At 35.6% G+C, this 21,881-nt stretch overlaps 2 protein-coding genes across 4 annotated transcripts; both read right to left on the bottom strand.

Annotated features, from left to right (window-relative positions):
- Positions 1 to 1,290: 1,290 nt before the first annotated feature.
- Positions 1,291 to 7,906, bottom strand: il21r.2 (interleukin 21 receptor, tandem duplicate 2). Of its 2 annotated transcripts, none has more exons than XM_083524518.1 (8): positions 7,801 to 7,906; positions 7,384 to 7,531; positions 7,111 to 7,277; positions 6,431 to 6,582; positions 4,606 to 4,804; positions 4,411 to 4,489; positions 3,326 to 3,410; positions 1,291 to 3,246 (listed from the first exon to the last, which is right to left on the bottom strand). In XM_083524518.1, exons 1-8 carry the CDS (start codon positions 7,868 to 7,870, stop codon positions 2,668 to 2,670), a joined length of 1,479 nt encoding a protein of 492 aa, XP_083380644.1. In that variant the 5' UTR covers positions 7,871 to 7,906; the 3' UTR covers positions 1,291 to 2,667. The 2 variants fall into 2 exon arrangements, with proteins under 2 accessions (XP_083380644.1, XP_083380645.1); XM_083524519.1 differs by having other exon boundaries at positions 2,007 to 3,243.
- A 267-nt stretch (positions 7,907 to 8,173) lies between these two features.
- On the bottom strand, positions 8,174 to 17,031 carry il21r.1 (interleukin 21 receptor, tandem duplicate 1). 2 transcript variants are annotated; one of them, XM_083524511.1, is made up of 9 exons: positions 16,757 to 17,031; positions 16,364 to 16,497; positions 16,125 to 16,233; positions 15,689 to 15,876; positions 15,451 to 15,605; positions 14,362 to 14,554; positions 13,558 to 13,624; positions 12,862 to 12,961; positions 8,174 to 10,745 (listed from the first exon to the last, which is right to left on the bottom strand). In XM_083524511.1, the coding sequence occupies exons 2-9, from the start codon at positions 16,413 to 16,415 to the stop codon at positions 10,062 to 10,064; spliced, it is 1,548 nt and encodes a 515-aa protein (XP_083380637.1). In that variant the 5' UTR covers positions 16,416 to 16,497; positions 16,757 to 17,031; the 3' UTR covers positions 8,174 to 10,061. The 2 variants fall into 2 exon arrangements, with proteins under 2 accessions (XP_083380637.1, XP_083380638.1); XM_083524512.1 differs by having other exon boundaries at positions 16,125 to 16,230.
- Positions 17,032 to 21,881: the final 4,850 nt, after the last annotated feature.

The following is a 21,881-nucleotide window of genomic DNA, read 5'->3' as shown; positions in this document are numbered from 1 at the left end:
AACATGTTGATGGGCTGAAAACGGTGCAGTGAGAAGAAAAAAAAAACATCTCACCAAATACATTAAAACTAAAGAAACAAGCCTGTTTTTTAAAATGTTAGAAGGAGAAAGTACAGATAGTTGTGTAAAACATATAAAGAGAAAATAAATAGTTAAGTAAAATACTGATACCTGAAAAATCTACTTAAGCACAGTTACAAAGTATTTTTAATTCAGTAAATACTAACCTGAGGACGAAGACCGCAAATCTTCAAACACTACACCTGTAATCAGGGGCGCCGTTGAGGGGGGGGGGGGGGGGGGGGTGCAGATTATGCCAGGCATATGGGCCCAAGAGAACGCTAGGGGGCCCCACAATCATCAATTAAAATTTTTCCAATTAGTTTTTTTTTTTTTTATCGTACATACACATATATTTAAAATAATAACACTGTGGTGAAATAAAATAAATTCCCTGTAAATAAAATTAAACTATATTTACTTTATTATTAATAATATAACATTGTATGTATGTATGTATATATATATATACATATATATATATATATATATGTATAGGGGCCCAAAATTCTGTCTTGCATACCCCCCTTCAAAACTGTTAATTGCGCCCCTGCCTGTAATATAACAAATACATAACAAACCTTTAAGAGTTTCTTTGCATTCAACCTGAAGGTAAACAAGTCACGTGACTTTGTTTAAAAACACCAAGATCACGTCATCGATCCGCCTTATCTGAAAATAATAGAAGGAAAACACGTTGGATCCGAACAAAACGTCGGATATTTAGTTTTTACGCCTGACCTCCGGCATGAAACTCCTGATAATGAAATCATAAATAAATAAACCACCATTGTGAAGAGCGGTGAAATAGTGAAGGGCGCATGCGCGGAAAAGACCCGCAGCGCCACAAGCGCGTTCATCCGGGTTCTAAAGCAGCAGGATTTCGTCTAGATAATAATAGAGTCTAATTAAATAAACAGAATTAGAGCAGAATAAAGTCGTGTAAAACACAGTTTTGGATTAATAGAAATCTGCAAACAGAAATGCAATAGAACAAATTATTTTCCAAATCTTTCTCAATTTATAAACTATATTGCACAGATAGTTGGAATAAAATGCTGTTTTATGAAAAATGTATCTACAAATAAAATTAATTCTACGAATTGTGGGTCCCCTTTAGAAACAATACCCTGAACAAATCACGCAATAGATATAAACGGATCTCAAGCTGGGAGTTAAATTAGAGAAATATTTCACATATGGCTCAGGCTGCATAAGAGAACTGTGGACTGTGTTTTTTACTATTTATTTATTCATAAAAAATACATCTAGAAAAAAATGCTTAAATTCAAAACATTTTTTGAATATGAAGTCATACCTGTGAAACCCAAGACATTTTTTTCTACAATATTCATCTGGTGTTGAGGGTCTACAAATCTGTGCTTTCTGCTGTACAGTATGGACAATATAAATGCATGAGAGTGTTGTAAAGCAACAGTTCCAAAACAACATACTACACAGATTAGTCAAGCCAAAGCAAGACTGAGAAAAATATGTACAAACAAAACTTTCACTTCTACTTTCAGCACAAGGTTCCCAAAGTGATTTCAATGAGGTCTGGCTGAAATACCGGATATCAGCAGCAGAGGGCTGCACATTCCCCGGTATAAAGACCTACTAAAAGACTCAAACGCTGAACCGTGAACCCCACTAGAGACAACGTAAAGCTGTGATAGACTGAAAGCGTTATGATTATGTCAAGCACTGGAGAGAAAGGATAAAAGATTGCAGTATTTATGAAAAACAAAAAAATTTCAGATCAAGCTACACTGCATGGACAAAAGTTGAAAAACTCTCATATGATTCTGCTTTATGAACATCCCATTCCACATTTAGTCACCTTGTGCTGTTATAATGACCTACACCAGGGGTCACCAACATGGTGCCCGCGGTCACCAGGTTGCCCGCAAGGATCTAAAAATAGCTGTTTCCTACCTCGTTAAATCATTGTTGATAATTATTGTGAGAAATCATTAACATGATTAGTGTCTTCATATAGATGAATATCATTAATTATTCATAATGACATATAATAAAAGGTAAATTAAGCAAATTTGTTATTTCAGATTAAACTGACAACTGTGTGTATCAAACTGGTAGCCCTTCACATTAATCGCTACCCAAGAAGCAGCTCTCAGTTTCAAAAAGGTTGGTGACCCCTGACCTAAACTCTTCTGGGAAGATGTTCCACTAGATTTTGGAGTGTGATCATGGAGATTTGTGCTCATTCAACCACAAGGGTGTTAGTAAAGTCAGGTACTGATGTAAGTGATGTGACAAGGCCTCGGGTGCAGAATTTCAATTCATCCCAAAGATGTTCAGTTGGGTTTGAGGTCAGGGAACTTTTGATAATCCAACCCATTTCCACTCCAACTTAAATAAAGCATATCTTCATGATGGTGACTTTGTGCACAGGGGCATTGTCATGCTTGAACAAGTTTGAGATCTGAGTGAAGGGAAAATGTGACTTCATCGAAAGAAATCCTATACAATTGTGTGCCTCTGGTTACCAGCCTCTGGTGGTTACAGTTTGGGGAAGAACCACATATGGCTGGAAAAGTGAGGTGTCCCAGTACTTTTGTCCATATAGTGTATTTGTATTTTTGGTCATTCTTCAATAGACAGCTGCAAATTGTCCAGAGTCACTGTGTCCAATTCTGGTGTACTCTCCTCTATCTGCATATTTAACAAACCAGGGGAAGTATGACAGTTCGGTCCTAACTCCAGATTAGGAACACACTGCACTGTGCAAAATGTAGGAATAAATCCATTGGCTGTGATATTCAAAGTGCAGTAATTCTGAATAAAACACACAGGGTTCGGTGTAAAAGGTAATGCTTCCGACGGCTTGCAAATCTCAAAGCTGGGCTCCAGATCATCCAAAGACACAAAACTTTCACCAACATCATCTGTGCTCAAAAAATGTAGGGTTTCATCAATGTCGTCGATGTCATCAGGCAGAAAAGTAAGATCCTTACAAAGATTGGTAGCAGTGATGTGTGAGCTCGGCCTCAGACAGGCTGCCCAGACTTCTGTTAAAGGACCCACGTAAGGCGTGTGAATTTGGGAATATATTTCTGAGGTACATTCTTGAATCTTTGATTTGGCTGTAATCGCTGTTATTGTGTCAATTATTGAAATTTCCTCTCTGTACATTTGTTGCATGTGACCTTTGGCCAGCCACTGCTGTAAAAACAAAATCGGTAGTCATTCATGCGCATATACTGACACTGTACATCTGTATGTTTGAAGAGAGGCACCATACCTGGAGATTTCTCTGAGCTGTTTGCTTCAATGGTGAGATGTATGGAGCTGGTGTTTTTAGCCATTTTTTCTCTTTAATCTTCATTCTGAGATTGAAAATAGCATTGTTACATGTCTCTCTTTACAAAAGCTACAATTTATGGGCAACAATATTTGGACATCCAATCATAAGTTCTCTGCTAGAAAACACCGTGCTAATGAGAGAAATCTGAAGCAAATGGCTAAAGAGTTACACCTGACAGGACATCTCCAATAATTGAAATAACCACTCTGTACCACCGTGGTAAGCAGAAAACCTATTCGGAATGCACAAAGCATGAAACCTTAAGGTGGATGGATTAAAACAGCAGAAAGAACACCACATCAGCAATCTGAGACTCCAGTAGGCAAAGACTCACTACTAAAAACAAATAAGAATGCCTGGACTTCTCTTTCATCTTTAGCTGTTCACTTTTGTTGATAATCGGTGACGAAACTTACGAGTACGATCCTGAGATGAAGCAACAGTTTACACAGTGGAAGAGCCCATCATCTCCATCAACATTCGTGGCATTGTGAATCGAAAATTCAACCCCAGGGGCCAAACCGTCAATAGCGAGTTCTACTGCTAGGTTTTAAGGCATCTGATTGAGGACGTTCGGTGAAAACGACTGCAACCTGACAGAGTTAGTCTGGAAAACTATTTAATACTGCCTCTTAAATTCGAGAGAATGTTGTGTGTGAAAACTCAGTACTCAAGTACTTTCATTGTAGACAAACTGTAAAGCATCAACATCCATGAATGAAAAAGTCACTAAGATCACATTTGTTCCTAATACTGATGTTTGACATGACCTTTAACGGAAACTCTTGACGGCAGCATAAATTCATATCTGCATGATTTCGTCATGTAAAGCAGTGGCAAGTGCTGGAAAGTGTAGGTTTAATAAACCTAGCGATCAAATCTGAAACTAATCTGAAGTGCGGTCAAAAAAAGATACCGATCAGGCGATATACAAACTGACTGAACTACACAGTGTGCGCACAAAAAAACAAAGAGAACATATAAAAATGTGTCAGAGACTTATGCTGAATCACAGGAGTTACCTTGCAACAGGGAATAACAACAGAGAGATCAGTCCGACTGCCATACAAATTGGAATGACAATTTCCTTCACAGCTGTTACTGTTAAAAAAACAACAGCAACAAAAAAAAAAAACAATAAAAAGAAAATCATTTATCATTAGCATTATATTGAGGACTGCTACAAGATTTATTTTGTTGAAAAAAAAATGTTTTACCTTCAGTTCCTTCAAGTTTTTCATAACCTTTTCTGCCATTTGGAGATCTCCATCTGATTTCACTGCTCCCCTGACTTAATTTCCCATTATATTTTTCACTTTGACTTATTTTGTTATACACCTTAGCAATGTATTCGGTCCCTGGATCAAAATGTCTCTCCGGGATTGTGTACACGGTTTTTCTTGTATGCAGTTCTTTCTGAAGAAACACAACAGAAAAAAAGAGATTAATTTAATCACCAAAGTGAAGAGAAATCGTTATCTTTTATATATGGTTAAAAAATTACAGAAATTGTCATAGATGACATTACATTTTTACGTTATTACGAATCTTTCTGTAGAAAAAAGGAAACTGAAAGGTCGCAGAGGGGGGGGGGGGGTGTATTTCTATTGACTTGGCCTTGGTTTAGATTTTTACCCCACAGTTGAGGTTTAACATTTGTGTGCCTTAAGCATTTGTCTGCTCAGATTTCTTGAAATCAAATGTCCTTTTTACTGAACTCAACCACAAGTACAATCATAACATTATAAGGGCTGGTTTCACCCATAGATACTCAACACTTTATCATTATAAGTAAAAGAAGAGCAATAGTACGATTATATAAGTAAATAGGTGAAATATGTTTATGGTCATACTATAGTCCAGGGGTCACCAACATGGTGCCTCAGGGGGACCCGCCCGCCCGCAAGGACCACATGAGTCGCCCGCGGGCCTTTTCTAAAAATAGCTCACATAGAGCCACTTACCAGTGAGCCGCATCTAATCTTTTTTGTTGCTATACTTTTTAAAATCACACTTGCATTGGTATAAATTTATATATAGTTATATAGGTTTATATGAGTTATATAAATAAAGATTGGCGTATTGATATTTATCTGTTTTCTCCCTTGTTGAATCATTGTTGATAATTATTGTGAGAAATCATTAACATGATCAGTGTCTTCACATAGATATAATTAAAGGTGAATTGAGTAAATGAGTTATTTCAGAAGTGTGTATGAAACTGGAAGCCCTTCACATTAATCAGTACCCAAGAAGTAGCTTTTAGTTTCAAAAAGGTTGGTGACCCCTGCTATAGTCTATCTCAGAGGTGTCCTATTCTTTTCACAATGCGGGGTTGGGGTGGGTGCAGGTTTTCGAGCCACACCAGATTCCACCTGTTTAGATTTTTATTCTCAATTAACTATCAGATGTGGCCTTTGTTTGGTTGGAATGAAAACCTGCACCCACACTGGCCCTTTGTGGAAAAGATTGGACAAACCTGGTCTAACCGAAGACACACAATTATGTGGAAGGCCTGGGTTTAAACATTTGATTGCATTTTTGCTTTATTTTATTTTGCTTTATTAGATTAATTCTGGTCACTTCAATCACTATTCTGAATTATTGCTCTGCCTTATAAACTCTTATAGCCATAGTATCACACAGTTAAAATTACATACAGAGTGAAACAGCTATGTTAAGCATTTCCTAATGACTTTACTGAGCTAAATGGATGATTATTGTGTGTTGTTATATCTTTATAGTGAATATGATGATTTTCATACATGGGCCAAGACATAAGTTAATGGATTAGAGAAGAAAAACATTAAAATGTTAAATATAACAAACAGCACAAGGAATTACACACACAATCTCTCTCACTCTATTAAACTATATCTGTAGATATGACTTAGAGAGGACAGAATTGTAGATTCAGCTGCAGTGACATCTTATGGATTCCTCTATAACATGTTTATCTGCAGATAAACTGCAAAATATAGGTGCATTTTCTTTCTATTTTGTGTATTCTTTTGTCCTTTTTTTAGCGCTACTGAAACGTACCATAGTTGATTCTCCCACTGGGTGGTATCTCAGAATGTATTCAAAAGGCAAGCTCGTAACATATTCATGCATCTCATATCCACTTCTCCATGCAAAGGTATAGTTCCCATTTTCATGCTGCAGTGTAAAATTATGTGGTGTGATTGGTGTGACTGTGAAAGAAAATTGTTATTTACACTTTTAATCTGCTGTAGAAACAAATATATTGACAATCTCAATATGCCAGTTGCCTTATAAATACTCTGTCTGCATTTAACTCAAATATCAAAGATTCAACTCATAACTGCATTCAAAGATTGTAACTTGAAAAAACTTCCAACTAGGAACAAAACCTGCAAACTCAGAATTCATATTCAAGTAATATCAAATCAACATGGCTGCTCAAAGCATAACCAGTAAATAAAATAGCTCTTCTTGCCTTTTAATGAGTTATACTATAAAAACTAGTCTTTAAAGCAAATAAAAAAAAAAAAATATATAAAATTTATAACACTAAGTGTAGAGTTCATGGTTTTGAAAAGAAAAATACATCTTTCATTACAGTAAATTGCTAGTTTGGTTCCAACAAAAGATAAACATGTAGGCAACTGTGGTTTGTTAACGCAGTCAAATGCGGTTCCAATGACTGTATTACAAATCATATATGATATGTAACTGAAAATATTTCAGTGGACACTCACTGTGATGTGCTGGTTTGTAATTGGATGTCAAAAGTACACATTTTTCAAGTTCACACAGGCTAATTTTGAATTCAAGGAAATCAGCAAACGTTGGGAAAATACCCAGTTGGGCTTCATACATACAGCTGTAGCCATCCTTCCCCAATGAAAGAGAACATGAACCTTTTCTGTTCAGAAAAGAAAAAGGAGGGATGGGAAGTTATATCCTAGATCGCCGTTACCTTTGTGCCTAAAGAAATATAATCACGTGTTGTAAATAAATGCTTGTAATACTGGGAATAGCTGTTTTTTTGCTCATCAAACTCCAGATAATATGTGATAATTTCCGTCCTGTTGGGAATGGCTCTGGAATCTAAAACACAGCTGATGTTCAACCAGTAATCTGTCTCACAGATGAGCAAATCTGAGCGCAACTGCTGAGCTGGAGAAAAAAAAGAGAAGAAAAGATTCGATATGTGATACGGTAATGACATTTTGAATGATCTAATGGATTTTATTACGTTTCAGTTCACAGTAAAATGTTCCACGATAAAAAAAAAGGTAATGTTACTTTTTTGCACTTTTTGTTTTAGCAAAATCTTTTCATGTAGAGATTCTAAATAAAGCTATTGAAAACCCACAACCACTTCCTTAACACTCATCAAATAAGTATCCTGGGGGGGAATGAAATAAAAAACTTGAATGACAAACCTTGCTCTTTGGCTTTATATAGTTGTATAAAGCTCAGTAATGCACAGAGACATCCAAATCTGAGCACCATTCTTACAAGACACTACAATCAGTAAGTACTAGCCTGAGGACGAAGACCGCAAATCTTCAAACACTAAACCTGTGATATAGCAAATACATAAACACACATATTCGTAGCATGAGAAGCAAAATCCTAGAAAACACAAACACATCTACAGAACAAGTGAAACCCTAGAAATGAATGGATCGTTCCATATGTAAGTGACAGATACTTCCATCAATAAATTCTTCCATTTATAAAAGTGGATTTTTTTTTTTTCTTAAATCATTGAAGTTTATTCATTAGCAAATAAACACACTATCGCAAGCACTGTACTGTTCTGTTCAAGGCATGTTTAATTGTTTTAGAATTGCGAGATTTGACATAAAGTACAACAAAAAGAAAAAAAAAAAAAAAAAAAAAAACATAAAGCATGACACCATTTGCACTAGTAACAATAAGCGTTCCTTTTTTTATATAATGTACATGTACATAGATAGACAACAACAAAACAATACACATAGAATTTAAAACATGGTATTTACCTTGTGAGGTAAAGCATTTGAAGGTGAATGAGCTCTCTGCTTGTATAAGAGCCTTACATTGCTTTATATACAGAGACAGTTCCTGTTAAAAACCTCAGCATTATCTTTCATCTATGATGGCTAATACAGAAGGTAACATGATGGTTGGGTGCTTTGCCTTGTGACATTTCGGAGTAATTCAGTCATTTTATTCTCTGTACCTTCACTACCTATCTCTTAGTCATAAAACCAAAGTGTTATTTTCTTTTTAAAAAAGCACCCTATTATGGTACTTTATATGTAATCAGTCATGAGAAAGTGGATTTTATGTTCCTAAAGCAACTTGTACAAGGTGTCATGCAGTTTTATATCTGTACAGCCCTCTATAGAGTTTGTTACACTTAATTGCACATTAATCAATGGACTGGATGTGAAGGCACTGGCTTCATCAGTGTCATTAAAGCAAATTACTTGGAATAAAAAAAAATATATATATAACATAAGAGTAAGCAACAAACTACTGATGTGTATTGTTTCTTCTTTTTTTCAGTCAGTAAGTTTGTTTTGTTTCTAATTGGATCCACAGTTCCCTTTAGTGTCCCCTTTCTCATAGTTATTCTTGCACAGGGCCCATTGGAAATGAGATCACATTGTCATGTTGTCTACTGTATATATGAATAAAATAGAGTTCATTAGTTCCCTCTTAGGGAAGTCAGTATTAATTGTTGATCTGAAATGTATTTAATGAAAATTGGTAGGAATTTCTTTGTAGATTTCTTTTTATAAACCAAAGAAGCTGCTTTAACATTTCCAATGTAAAGAGTTAAAGCTAATGTTTATTTTTTGTCAGTTTGATAAGTCGAAAAAATAAATAAAATAAAAATTTATTAACACAGTGGTAATACAGTGGCATGGAAAAAAAACAAAAAAGCAAACTGTGTGCCCGATGAATCCCATAAGCGACATTGTAGCTCATGAGCTAAGTTTCATATGTATAAATCAAAACACTTCGTCCACCTGAGCCTGAGGTTTTTTTTCTACTGCATATGAATCATTCTATTATAATGCAGGGTTTTTCATACCATCATACCACACCACATGATTAAGTGGCAAGATCAAGTGCTAAAACTCTTTAAATTTCAACAAAATTATCTCAGCTGCCAAAGGTGACCCCGATCTTTCATTATGGAATGATAATAAGCCAGTAGCTGAGATCAGCATCTATAGCTATGAACAAACAGTATATGATCTAATATATTTGCATTCGAGTCGATATCAGATGAGGTCCGCTTCAGAAAAAAATGCCTATGCTGCCTTATCTCCACACGCTTAGTTTCCTCTTCGCACATAAAGCTCAATAACAAGAGCTGAACTATGGGGCATTATCATACAATCACACGACTGTTTCTAATAATCTTCGCCATCTCTTGATCTATCACTGCAATTTTGTTTTGTTTTAAAAAAGAAAGCAATTTGCCATACCAGTGATAGCACCAAAGTCTCTTTTTTAAAAGATTTCGACTGAGGCAAATACCCAGAATTAAGTCTATTGTTTCTGCAGGTCATTGCAGATACTTTTTAATGTAACAGTCATTTTGTGTTACTGGTAGCCATAGATGGCTAATCAACATGCAACATGGACTTTTCAGACAGTTCCAAAATGCATTGCATGAGAGCCTGTCAGTGGAGCAGTTCGCTCAAACAGAGTTGCTATTTTCTCCTGAGGCTGGCATAAAAGCCACCCACTGCTTGACATAGTTTGAATGGGTCCCCACAGTGCTGCCCAATAAAGCCGTATCCATCCCTTCTCCTCCTTCACATTCGGAGCTCACAGGGCTCGAACAGTCTGATTCCAAGAATCCACTGTCAATTGTGTCCAAGTCTAGCGCAATTTGAGGATAACCATAATCGGAGTGTTCGTTCGAACTAAATGAATCCAGTGACAGCCGTTCTCCATTCTCTGCGTCGTTGGCTTGTAGTCGCCAATCATCAAAACTTTGTTGATCTTCTGAACTCTCCCTGCTGTCCTGCTCCTGATCCTCTGCCTCACCAGGAACCTGGACTGCATTCTGATTGGTCTCCTGGAAATCCAACATGGCACCCTCTTGTCCAGACACGGTCACGGTATCCATGGAGATATGGCCACCAGAGTGGGCAAGGCCAAGGCTGCTGCCCCCAAGGAAGTAACGCTTGGACAAGTCTGGGTTCATTAAGCTTAGAAGACTCCAGTCTCCCACACTACTGCCTTCACTACCTTGATCATGGAGAAGAGGCCTTTGCTGTGGCATGACTGGCAGCTGCTTCTCACAAAGCACCTGCAGCGGAGCGCTCTTTTCTAGCATGTCAAAGTTGCTGAAGGTAAAGACTGGTCCAACCCATTTCTGTGAAAAAAAACACTTGATTAGAATAAGGATAGACTGGAGCTATTTCTGCAGCTGGAATAGAAAATTAGTTTTTACCTTGGCCATTACAGATATACAGTTTATTACCAAAAGTATGTGGACACCGGGCCATATTTATTTCCCCTTTGCTGTTATAATAACGTTCACCCTTCTACAGTAATAACCTAAAATCTCCTGGAATGTAATAGCCCCCACTCTTAGTGAGGTCAGATAATGATGTTTAGTGAGGAGATCTGAGATGTTTAGTGAGGAGATCTGAGATGTAGGGCTTGCTTGCATTATCTTGCTGGAACATTGTTTGTGAATGTTCCAGGGAAAGGAATTTGCAATACTAGAAGAACCACATATGGGTGTGATGGTCAGGAGTACATACTGCTGGCTGTATAGTGTAGTGTATGCAAAGCATAAAAATATAATTTTATCTGCAGGTGCGCATCAGGGCTGGATCCCCATGGGATCTAAAAAAAATACCTTCGGGATTTCTCGCTGGTGTTTTTTTGTACTCAAATCTGAAGCTTACAGAAAGTAGTCTCCCCATAACATGAAAGCTACAGACTGGGGGCAGTGAAGTCTATCACATGCTTTGTTTGAGACATGTAAAGCCAGCCAACCACATTTTATTTTTCACAATGCTGCTCAGTAGAGGGTGAATTTGTCCCTCCCACACAAGCAACATGGTCTACTTCCCTAATATATATATATATATATATATATATATATATACATATATATATATATATATATATATATATATATATATATATATATATATATATATATATATATATATATATATATATATATATAAATATAAAAATTATATTTATTTATTTATTTATTTATTTATTTATTTCACAGTCAAGAACTAAGAACCAACTAAGTACCAACATCGAATGCAACCAAAAGCAGACTTGCTTAAACCTATAACTTAATCCTTTGAGAAAATGTTCTCAGAATGTGCCCAAGTAGTCTGATCTCTGACCTTTAACATTTTTCTCAAGTTAGTAATATAAAGAATGAATACCTAAATCTTAATCAGTACTCCGATTCTGAAAGTAGCATATAATATCGTTACTTTAGAAAAAAAGTGCCCACGAGTGTATGCATTCAGCTAAAGGGCACTTTAAAAATTAAAGAAAACATTGTGTGCTATGTATTGCAGTAGATTTAATATTGCTTCTGAATATTGCATAACAAAATAAACAGTGTTATAAGTTATCTTAATTTTTATGATTAAAACATATGGGTCATATCAGGTGAAAAAAGTCTCAAATGTCAGCTTTCTGACTAAGAAGGCCAAGACTAATGACTCATTTTTAAACTAAGATAGAGTGCACTGGAGCACAGATCAGTGAGTTGGAGGCACAGATCAGTGAGATATAGCCATCTCAAACAAGTTTCACACTTTTTTTGAATCCCCCACAGCAGAGCAAAGTTCTGTCTCAAATACATATCTAATAAACTGACTTGCTCTTGTGTTGGATTGCTATCATCACCACTTACAATTGGAATTACTTCTCTCATTAATTTCTATATATAATTTAGCAGCTTGGAAGATTTCTCAGGGGAGAAAGGGTTTTTTTTTTTCTTTCTTTGCAGCCGCAAAACCACTGCTGCGTTCTAGCATGACATCAAAACACAACCCAAGGCTTGAAATCTGCTTCTCCAAACTGAGGGCTCCTCTGCTTTTATCCAGTGGAAACTTCATAAAATTTCCCCTTTGAGATACAAACATCTATATATAACTACCTACCTAATCTGAGTTTAGGGTTGAGTTCAGAGTACTTTCCATCAGAGGGGAGAAGTGCTACTTTCATTTTGCAACATGTACTGTAGCTCAGGTCCACCCAGATGTGAGCACTGCAGACCTCCCAGTGTTTTCTTTATTTTGTTTTTTTAAGCCCCTGTAGACTGACTCATCCGAGTCCCCTTTTCGTTGTGGTTAGAAAATGTATGCTGTATCTCACACAGAAAATTCCCTCCGACACACACATCATCAACACCTCTTTCTCTCTTTCTGTCTGGGCCTTGAGGCCCCACTGAATCTAACAGTGTGCCTAGATATGTTCAAAACACTGCCATTCTGTTTTCTTACCTTAAAGTCCCCTTGGTATGTGTGATAAAGGGGTTTGAAGAAATCGTAGGGGTCTGGGATATACTGAAACAGACATGGCTTCTTAAGCATCCCCCTGTACCTGAAGAAAACAAGTAGATAAGGCCATTTTACTATTTCAGCAGAGTGTCAGCTGATACATGACCAGGTTAAAGCTCTGGGATTTGAAAAACACACGTTTCAAATGTTAATGAAGCTTTTGGTTTTTGGAGAGAACTGATGCACTGAAATGGGTGAAAAGTTAGATGCAGCAGCAGAAGCAGCACTGCAAGTCTGACTTCCTCTACTCGTTTGCTCGTCTGTGTAAACCAAAGGCCGCCTGTAAGCAAAACTCTACTGCCTTTGTGGTTTGTGTGAACGTGGGAGGCATGAAAGGACACTGTGTGTACGGTAAGAACGAGTGATATCAATTACTGGAAAAGGAGGTGGCATTCTACTGATCTTTTAAACCAGCCAAATTGTCTGTTAAGCAGCTAAGACCTCAGTAATTCATGAAAACAATGAGGGATAGTTTTCAGAAAATCACTGGATGGAAGATACAGACGATGTAAAGTGTTTGCGCTGTGGCGGTCTTGCCATGCATTGATTAGCAACAGTGATCATAAAAGCCCCATACCAGTGCATCAGTACTGTTTCTTAAAACATTTTAAATGTGTACAATGTTAAACAGATACTCACCAAAACCCAAAGAACCCCAAGAGAGTGAGAGCAAGAGGAAGCATGAAGAACAACCATATAGGATCGTCTGTGGAATAATAATAAAAAAAAATAGGTCATTTGAAACTTATATTGTTGCGCTTCATTTTTAACAAGTTACAGTCAATTATGACTGAGCAAAATCATGTCTTAATTCATCAATTTGTACCCATCAAACAAAAACCATTAAAAATCCCATTTTAAAAAATGCTAATAATTTCTAACATGCTTCAGCTTTTATACTTGAAATAAATAATTAGTAAGAAAATATCAAAAAGTTGCAAAATAATTAGCAGACTGTGAGGAAGAGGAAGAGAAACAATTATTTAGGTTAACAGTATTATGTGATGCTCAATTAGAGATTCTTACAGTAGTTATAAATTTATAGTACAATCTGTAATATATGTAATATATAAACCACATTCAACAAATAAAATACATTACAATTTTAGTGCTTTATTTTGAATGATTATTAATGTTATTTTTGTCAGTTCTACACATTTCTTGCAGAATTACTTTGTAATTTCAGTGTTTAAGAGAGAAAAAAACACTCCTGGATTCATTGGTTCATCAGTCAGTACAGGTCTGACATTTAAAAAACATGGTTCCATCCAGCCTTCCATTATCTGAGATGTTACACACCACGTACTGATGTTCAGCACGTTTTATGCAAACACTTTCACAACCTAATATTTTCATAAACTGAAAACAAAATTCCCTGATTAAAATTTGTGTAACAGTAAAGCCGTGCTTTATATAGAGAAATATTTAGATGTATATACAGACCGGGTTTGGGGTGTGGGCAGGTGCACTCAATGCTAGGGCTCCACTCGCTCCATTCACTTTCAGCGTCTGGGTTAGGTAGGAAGTTCACTGAGGCCTGGACATCAACCACATACACTTTCCCTGGAGTGAGCTGGTCGCACTGGATCTCGTGGTACCTGCGGTCCTCTCTGACATTGTAGATCTTAAATTTCTCCTGCGTGGTGGATGAAATTATTTACTTTGTATGTTGTGTGCATGCAAATTCACGATACAGTTCATGATGTTCAGTAAATCACTTCTTTTTTTTTTTTTGCTTCACAATTTTAAATTTTTCCTCTGCGTTTTGCTTGTATACTGTTGCATACAACAGTGGGATTTTTTTTAAATCAAATTATACAGAATGTGTAGTGCAACACTGGATTTTATATATATATATATATATATATATATATATATATATATATATATATATATATATATATATATATATATATATATATATATATATATATACAGTACAGCCCAAAAGTTTGGACACACCTGCTCATTCAAAGAGTTTTCTTTATTTTCATGACTATGAAAATTGTAGAGTCACACTGAAGGCAGCAAAACTATGAATTAACACGTGGAATTATATACATAGCAAAAAAGTGAACTGAAAATATGTCATATTGTAGGTTCTTCAAAGTAGGCATCAAGAGAATGCCAACAGTGTGCAAAGCAGTAATCTAAGCAAAAGGTGGCTACTTGAAGAACCTACAATATGACATATTTTCAGTTGTTTCACACTTTTTTGTTATGTTTATAATTCCACATGTGTTAATTTATAGTTTTGATGCCTTCAGTGTGAATCTACAATTATCATAGTCATGAAAATAAAGAAAACTCTTTGAATGAGCAGGTGTGTCCAAACTTTTGGTCTGTACTGTATATATATATATATATATATATATATATATATATATATATATATATATATATATATATATATATATATATATATATATATATTTGTGTCATTATATGCATTAATGGTGCAACATAATAAACAGGTGGACCATCACAGAGATACTTTAAACGTTCAATAGCAATGCAATTTTAATCCTTTACCTCGCTCCTGAAGTCTTTGGGCCGTAAACGCACCCGGTACACCAGATAACCAGACAATTCCACAGTTTCATCCTTATTATAGGCCATCTCCCAGGAGATGTTGAATTCTTTATTGTTTTTAGTCAGAGTTAAATTGTCAGGTTTCTGTGGCTTAACTGCAAACAAGAAAATAAATATGGGTCGATTTTGCATTTTGTGGAGTGAATAACAAAAAACAAAACATCTCCAGGACACGTACTCATCTGTTCCAAAGGCACATCGATTTGAGTGATCTCTTCCTTAATGGTTAGTTGTTTGAATCGTTTTGCTTTTAGTGTGCATGTGGTGTCAGGGTTTGCGATCAGGAAAAAACTGTCTGGCTGAATGGTGCACCACTGAAGTGGTGGTCTGATGACACATCTCCCATCTGTGAAGCCCATTGCATCGCTGCAACCACAAAAGGACAATGTGGTGAGAAAAAAATAGGCCTGCTGCAAGTGAAACACGCTTAAGAAGTGTATATATATTCCCCTCACTACTTCACAGTCTCTGTTAACACTCTTCCTGAATATAATATAATATAATATAATATAATATAATATAATATAATATAATATAATATAATATAATATAGTAACATATTCTATAATTTATAAAGGATGCAAGACATACTGTAAAATATAATTAATTGATACCTGCAGTTTGCTTCAATCTCCCAAGGGACTGTTTTGTCAGGGCTTGAACAAGAACAGTTCAGTGTTGAGATATAATCCGTGGTACACCTCAAGTAACCTGCACCATCTGCTACAAAAAAGACAACCCGGTCAATTCAAGATCTTCTATCTTAGAATTAAATATCACGGCCTGCTTACTATGTGCTCACATCACTCACTGTATATCCAACAACTATATAAAAAGCAATAGAACAACTTACTTTGGTGAATAATTCCACAGACCAGAAGCAGAAGAATGGCCATGTATAACATTATAAAGATGAACACACAAAACCCGGTCCTCAGCTCAGCTTAGCTCCACTCAGATGCTCATTACACAGCACAAAAATTAAATCTGCAAGTGAAAAACAACCACACCATGATATACACTTCACCATTTCCAACTGTACAAAACAAAAAATAAGGAAGTGATGTTTTTCGTTCTAATCCGAAAGACAGAAGACAGAAACAAAAAAAATGTTCAAGAAGCAGAATACACATTTAGTTGATTTTCACTTTCACCTTCCTCACTTCTGTTAAAAAAAGAGGAAAATACGAGATAAAAAAGAAGAAGAAGAAACACATAAACACATTAAGGAGAAGCAAAAGAGTACCTGGTTATCTGAACTTCTTTGTTACTCCCAAGCAAATTCTTTAAACTGAACATATCCAAATCTTTAAACGAGACTTTCGTCAAACTGTTGCGTTGTGTTTCTCTTAGCAATATTTCTCTTTTTCTTTCTTTTTTTTTTTTTTTTTTAAACAGTTTTTACTACATACAGTATACTGAGCTATCAATGCTCTCCTATTCACAGACAAGTTCATTAGCAGATGACGTCTGGGGCATCATGACACGAAGGATGTGGTTTTGTGGTCTCCTGCAAAGTAAGCTGAAATGTCAAGCACCTCCTTCAATAAGCTACATTTTTTGTTATATAAGGTCATGACAAAAATGCAGCCTCATCTTTAACTGGTAACAAGTTGATCATGTGACATTTAATTGCAAATTAATACAGTTTAATATCCTAAACTGTATAAATTTTTTATTTTATCATAAAATTCTTTTTTTTTTATAAAGAAATATCATAGCTCAAGATTATATATAATAATTTCTATGAAACATATATGTTACACTTAAGAAATATGTGACATATTTCCTATATAATGAAGTATGTTTTCATGTATATGTAACTTTATGTAACTCAACATTATTGTGACGGTGCCATTAAAAAGCACCTATGCATGATCATTATCAACAATTCATTCATTTCAAGTAATCTGATCTGCAGAACTATACTCAGGAAGCAGCACTGAAAAAGATGCATGCACACTGTTGGCAAGTTCACCTTTACAGAACAAACACATGCTTGGTGGTTAGACAGTGAGACGGGGTTTCAGAAGCCGTTGGGCTTCCTCATAGCAAACAACACAAAAAAACATAAACATAAACAGCTAGGCTCCATGTTATACCATACTGTAGCAAAGTCGCAAACGCAACTCAGTTCTGGGCTTAACAATATATATTACGCTAAACAAATCCAGGATATTAAACATAATAATGGACTCCCAAGTCTTTTTTCGAAAGATTTTCGTTTTATGTGTAAACTATATATTCATTAAATTCCCCAATATTCAATGTAATAAAAACAAACTGTATTTATTGCATTTAATAATGAAACATTAATTCCAACATCTAAATAATGCTGCTGACCTGTCTATATAGTGTAACTGTGTGTTTGCTGTATCCAATGACAGTGTACAGTCTTTAGCTATACCACTACATTATGCCCTATTTTGCTCTAGATTAAGGCACGTGCAAGAGAATCTCCCTCTCCCAGAACACTAATAACTGACAAACAAATCACACACTTGCACATGGTTGTGCACCTGACCCATTTACTCCCTTTTTTTTCAAAATTTATATTCGGAAACGTATCAAGAATTCGTAATAAGCAATACTGCATTGAAGCATTATCATTAAACCAAAGACACCAGTGCAGAAATCAGTCTAGAAACCAGTGTCGAAATTTGAGACCCACAGGGTTTCACCATTTTTCACTATACCTAATACTATTTTCTCTCTGTAATCATAGCCATGCAACTATTCAGTATAATATTTTATTTATACAACAGTTTTATAAATATTTATTTTAGTGACTGACATTTCAGACATAACATGGCAGTGTTTGGTCTATAATGGAAAAAAGATCCTGAACAACTCACATCAAAAAACCTTCTTCCATTATTTCATTAGCTTTCAAATGTCAAATGTTGAAGTTAAAAGCTTTTCATTGGTGATGTCGGATGATGGTGTGTTTAATCATTACAATGGGAAAGTTACTCAAATTGGAATTCTGCATTACAAACACAAATAAGCCAAATGATACACACAGTGATGTGATACATCCCTATGTAGTTATACTTCATATCAGTGCTTTTAGAGCATTGCTTTTCCAGCATGTTGGCAGCATCGTTGCAATCTCACAGCTCTCTCGTTGAATGAAGTTTGTGCATGGGCTTGCTCTGGGTTTCCTCTGGGTTCTCTGGTTTCCTCCCATCTGCTAAAGACATGGTATGTGGGTGGAATGGCTATGCTAAAATGCCATTAGGCATGAATGAGTGGGTGAATGTTGTAAACAACTGAAAAATGTCATATTCTAGGTTCTTCAAAGTAGCCACCTTTTGCTTTGATTACTGCTTTGCACACTCTTGGCATTCTCTTGATGAGCTTCAAGAGGTAGTCACCTGAAATGGTCTTCCAACAGTCTTGAAGGAGTTCCCCGAGAGATGCTTGGCACTTGTTGGCCCTTTTGCCTTCACTCTGCGGTCCAGCTCACCCCTAAACCATCTCGATTGGGTTCAGGTCCGGTGACTGTGGAGGCCAGGTCATCTGGCGCAGCACCCCATCACTCTCCTTCTTGGTCAAATAGCCCTTGATGCCTTCAGTGTGACTCTACAATTTTCATAGTCATGAAAATAAAGAAAACTCTTTGAATGAGAAGGTGTGTCCAAACTTTTGGTCTGTACTCTATACCACGGGGGCCACTGAGCACATAACAAGGATAAAGTGAGACATAATAGATAATAATAATAGACATAACAATGGGCAATGGATGGCTTTAACTGGTTATGTACATACATACGCATAATCTCAACCTGGCAAAAACTCAAAGCAAACTCTAAACAAGGCTTTCACTTAACATCAAGGAAACCCAAACACAGACACTTCGCCACAAGTGAAAGTGCCATGATCATTGGTAATGGTTCTGTATTTTGGGTCAACTTGAGAAATCGTTTATTTTTGCCCCACTTTAAACTTCTGCTGTTCCATCATAAAGATAATAATGTTTAGGGAGTACTTAATAGCTTGTATAACAAATTAAAACCAAACATTTAGGCCTGAAATAAGAATATGAACAGATCTGGTTTAAACCAGTTTTGTTCTTCTTTACCTCGGGCATGAATGACAACTTTAATGAATATTAATAATGGTGTGATACACTGTACTGATCATTAAATGAGAAACAATATAATTTACACATTATCATGTTATCTTCTTAACATGTCATCTTTGCCCATTTATACTGTATATTCTATATATTCCTTATCTTATTACTTACTGCACCTTCTGTACATTAATCACTCTCACCCCTGTACATATGGACCCATACCCTTATTTAACATATTGTTATTTATTGTAAATAAGCCACTTATGCACTTCTGGTTAGATGATAACTGCATTTCCTTGGCTCTGTACATGTACCTTGCACAATGAGAATAAATTTGAATCAAATCTAATCTAATTTAATCTAATCTAATCTATATGAGGTGGTATTAAAAAGTTTCGAGACTAATGGTGCTAACTGGTGCTATTCTGATCACGTGAGCTACCACATCTGTGATTACATCATGGACAGCAAGTTAGAACAAAGACATGAATATGTGCATGAAACTGTGTAAATCTGCCACAGAGACGTTTGACATGTCTTATGTTTGACATACAGCAATGCTGCAATGAGAGGACATACAGCAATGCACGCATTTCAAGAGCAGAAGAACATCACTGTATGACAATGAGAGATCAGAAAGACCTTTAATGAGCCCAACCCCCAGAAATGTCAAAACCATTTGGCAACTTGTGCATGATGAACATCGAAGAACAATTTACATAATCTCACTTCTGCTCCAACAATACTTGCCAGATTTAGCTCCTGCGGACTTCACCCTTTTCCCGAAGATGACGATGCAGTTCAGAGATTGCCATTTTTACACCATTGCAAAAATTGCAGAAGTTGAATCCATTTTACATGCAGAACACAGTTAAAAGGTTTCTTAAAGAACGTATTGATTTGCAGATCGTAAGTTTGCTTAGTCTCCGGCTTGTACTTTAAGCATTTTTTTTTTACATAATTTTTTTAATTAAAAACATATACAACAATGCCATGGGTATAAAAAAAAAAAAAACTAGTTAGCGCAGTGTCACTGTGTATTCTCACTCTGTACCGGAAATACGATTTATTTTGCATATGCATGAAAGCAGTAAAGAATTAATAGTGCTAGCGTTAGCCGCTAACCAGGAAGTGGCTAGCGGCTAATGCTAGTGGTATGGATTCAAGATTTTTTATTTGTCACAAACATGGTTATATGCAGAATACAACTTGCAGTGAAATGAAAAGTACTAGCGTTAGCGTTCTTTAGCGCTTTATGTCCAGCTTCAAGAATTTCTCTTAAAAGGAGAAAATCCTGAAAGTTCCACATATCGAGGGTGTGAATGAATAAAGGATGAAAAGAATAGACATTTTTTAATGTATGCTGAAATAAGTAGAACAGTTACGTCGAACATATCTTTAGATAATTCAATATTTTTAAGATTTAAATTAAATTAGATTGTTTTATTTATTAAATTTGATTTCATCGATTTAATTTGTGCCAATTTAATCGATTACTTAGTTTAATCAATATAATGCAAAAGTTTATTGCATTCATTAAATTTATTCTATTTTTATAAATATTATTTTATATATTATTTAACCAAGCAGGCATTTTATTTAAAATTGTTTTAAAAATGTTACTGTTCAAAAGTTGATCAAAAATATGAATAATAATAAACTGTGTTATTTAAAAATGACAAGCAATTTTATGTTTTGCATTTCTTTCCCCACATCGTACCGGAATTGATCGAACCGTGATTTAAAAACCGAGGTACATACCGAACTGTGGATTTTTAATCTTTTTATAAGAAATTCCTTTCTTATGGAATTTGTTGCATGCTCCCATTCTTAATTAATTTTTTTTTTTATCAATTCTGACTTGTTTTTTTAGTTTAGGCTCTGCATGCCTCCTAATTTAACCAGTCATATTCAACTAAGAAATAAAATATATTAAAATATATGTTAAAAAATTTTTTTTATTAAAAACAATAATTCTGGTGTGCTCACAATTTTGGGGTGTTTTGTAATGGTTCATTTGAACAACCAGATCGGCTCGAGACTGTCTGTTAGAATTCAGCAAGAAAGAGATTCCATTCGAAATTCAGAAAGCAAGCCAAGCATGGTGTGTGGGTTGGGTTGCAGATGACATTTAGCTGTAGATATAAGCCCCTAAACTAAGCAAAGGACAGAGCTGTAGTGGCCTGATGAACAGAAGGTGTAGATAAAGTAAATGTAAATATCTACTAATCTATGGAGTGCAGCTATGCGTTCTCTGTGTTTCTTTGATACCAAAAAATATTTGATTCAA

The sequence above is a fragment of the Silurus aristotelis genome, assembly GCF_946808225.1.
Source record: "Silurus aristotelis genome assembly, chromosome: 21".
Lineage (NCBI taxonomy): Eukaryota > Metazoa > Chordata > Actinopteri > Siluriformes > Siluridae > Silurus > Silurus aristotelis.
The sequence above is the reverse complement of the archived record's forward strand: the minus strand, read 5'-3'. Positions and strand labels throughout refer to the sequence as shown.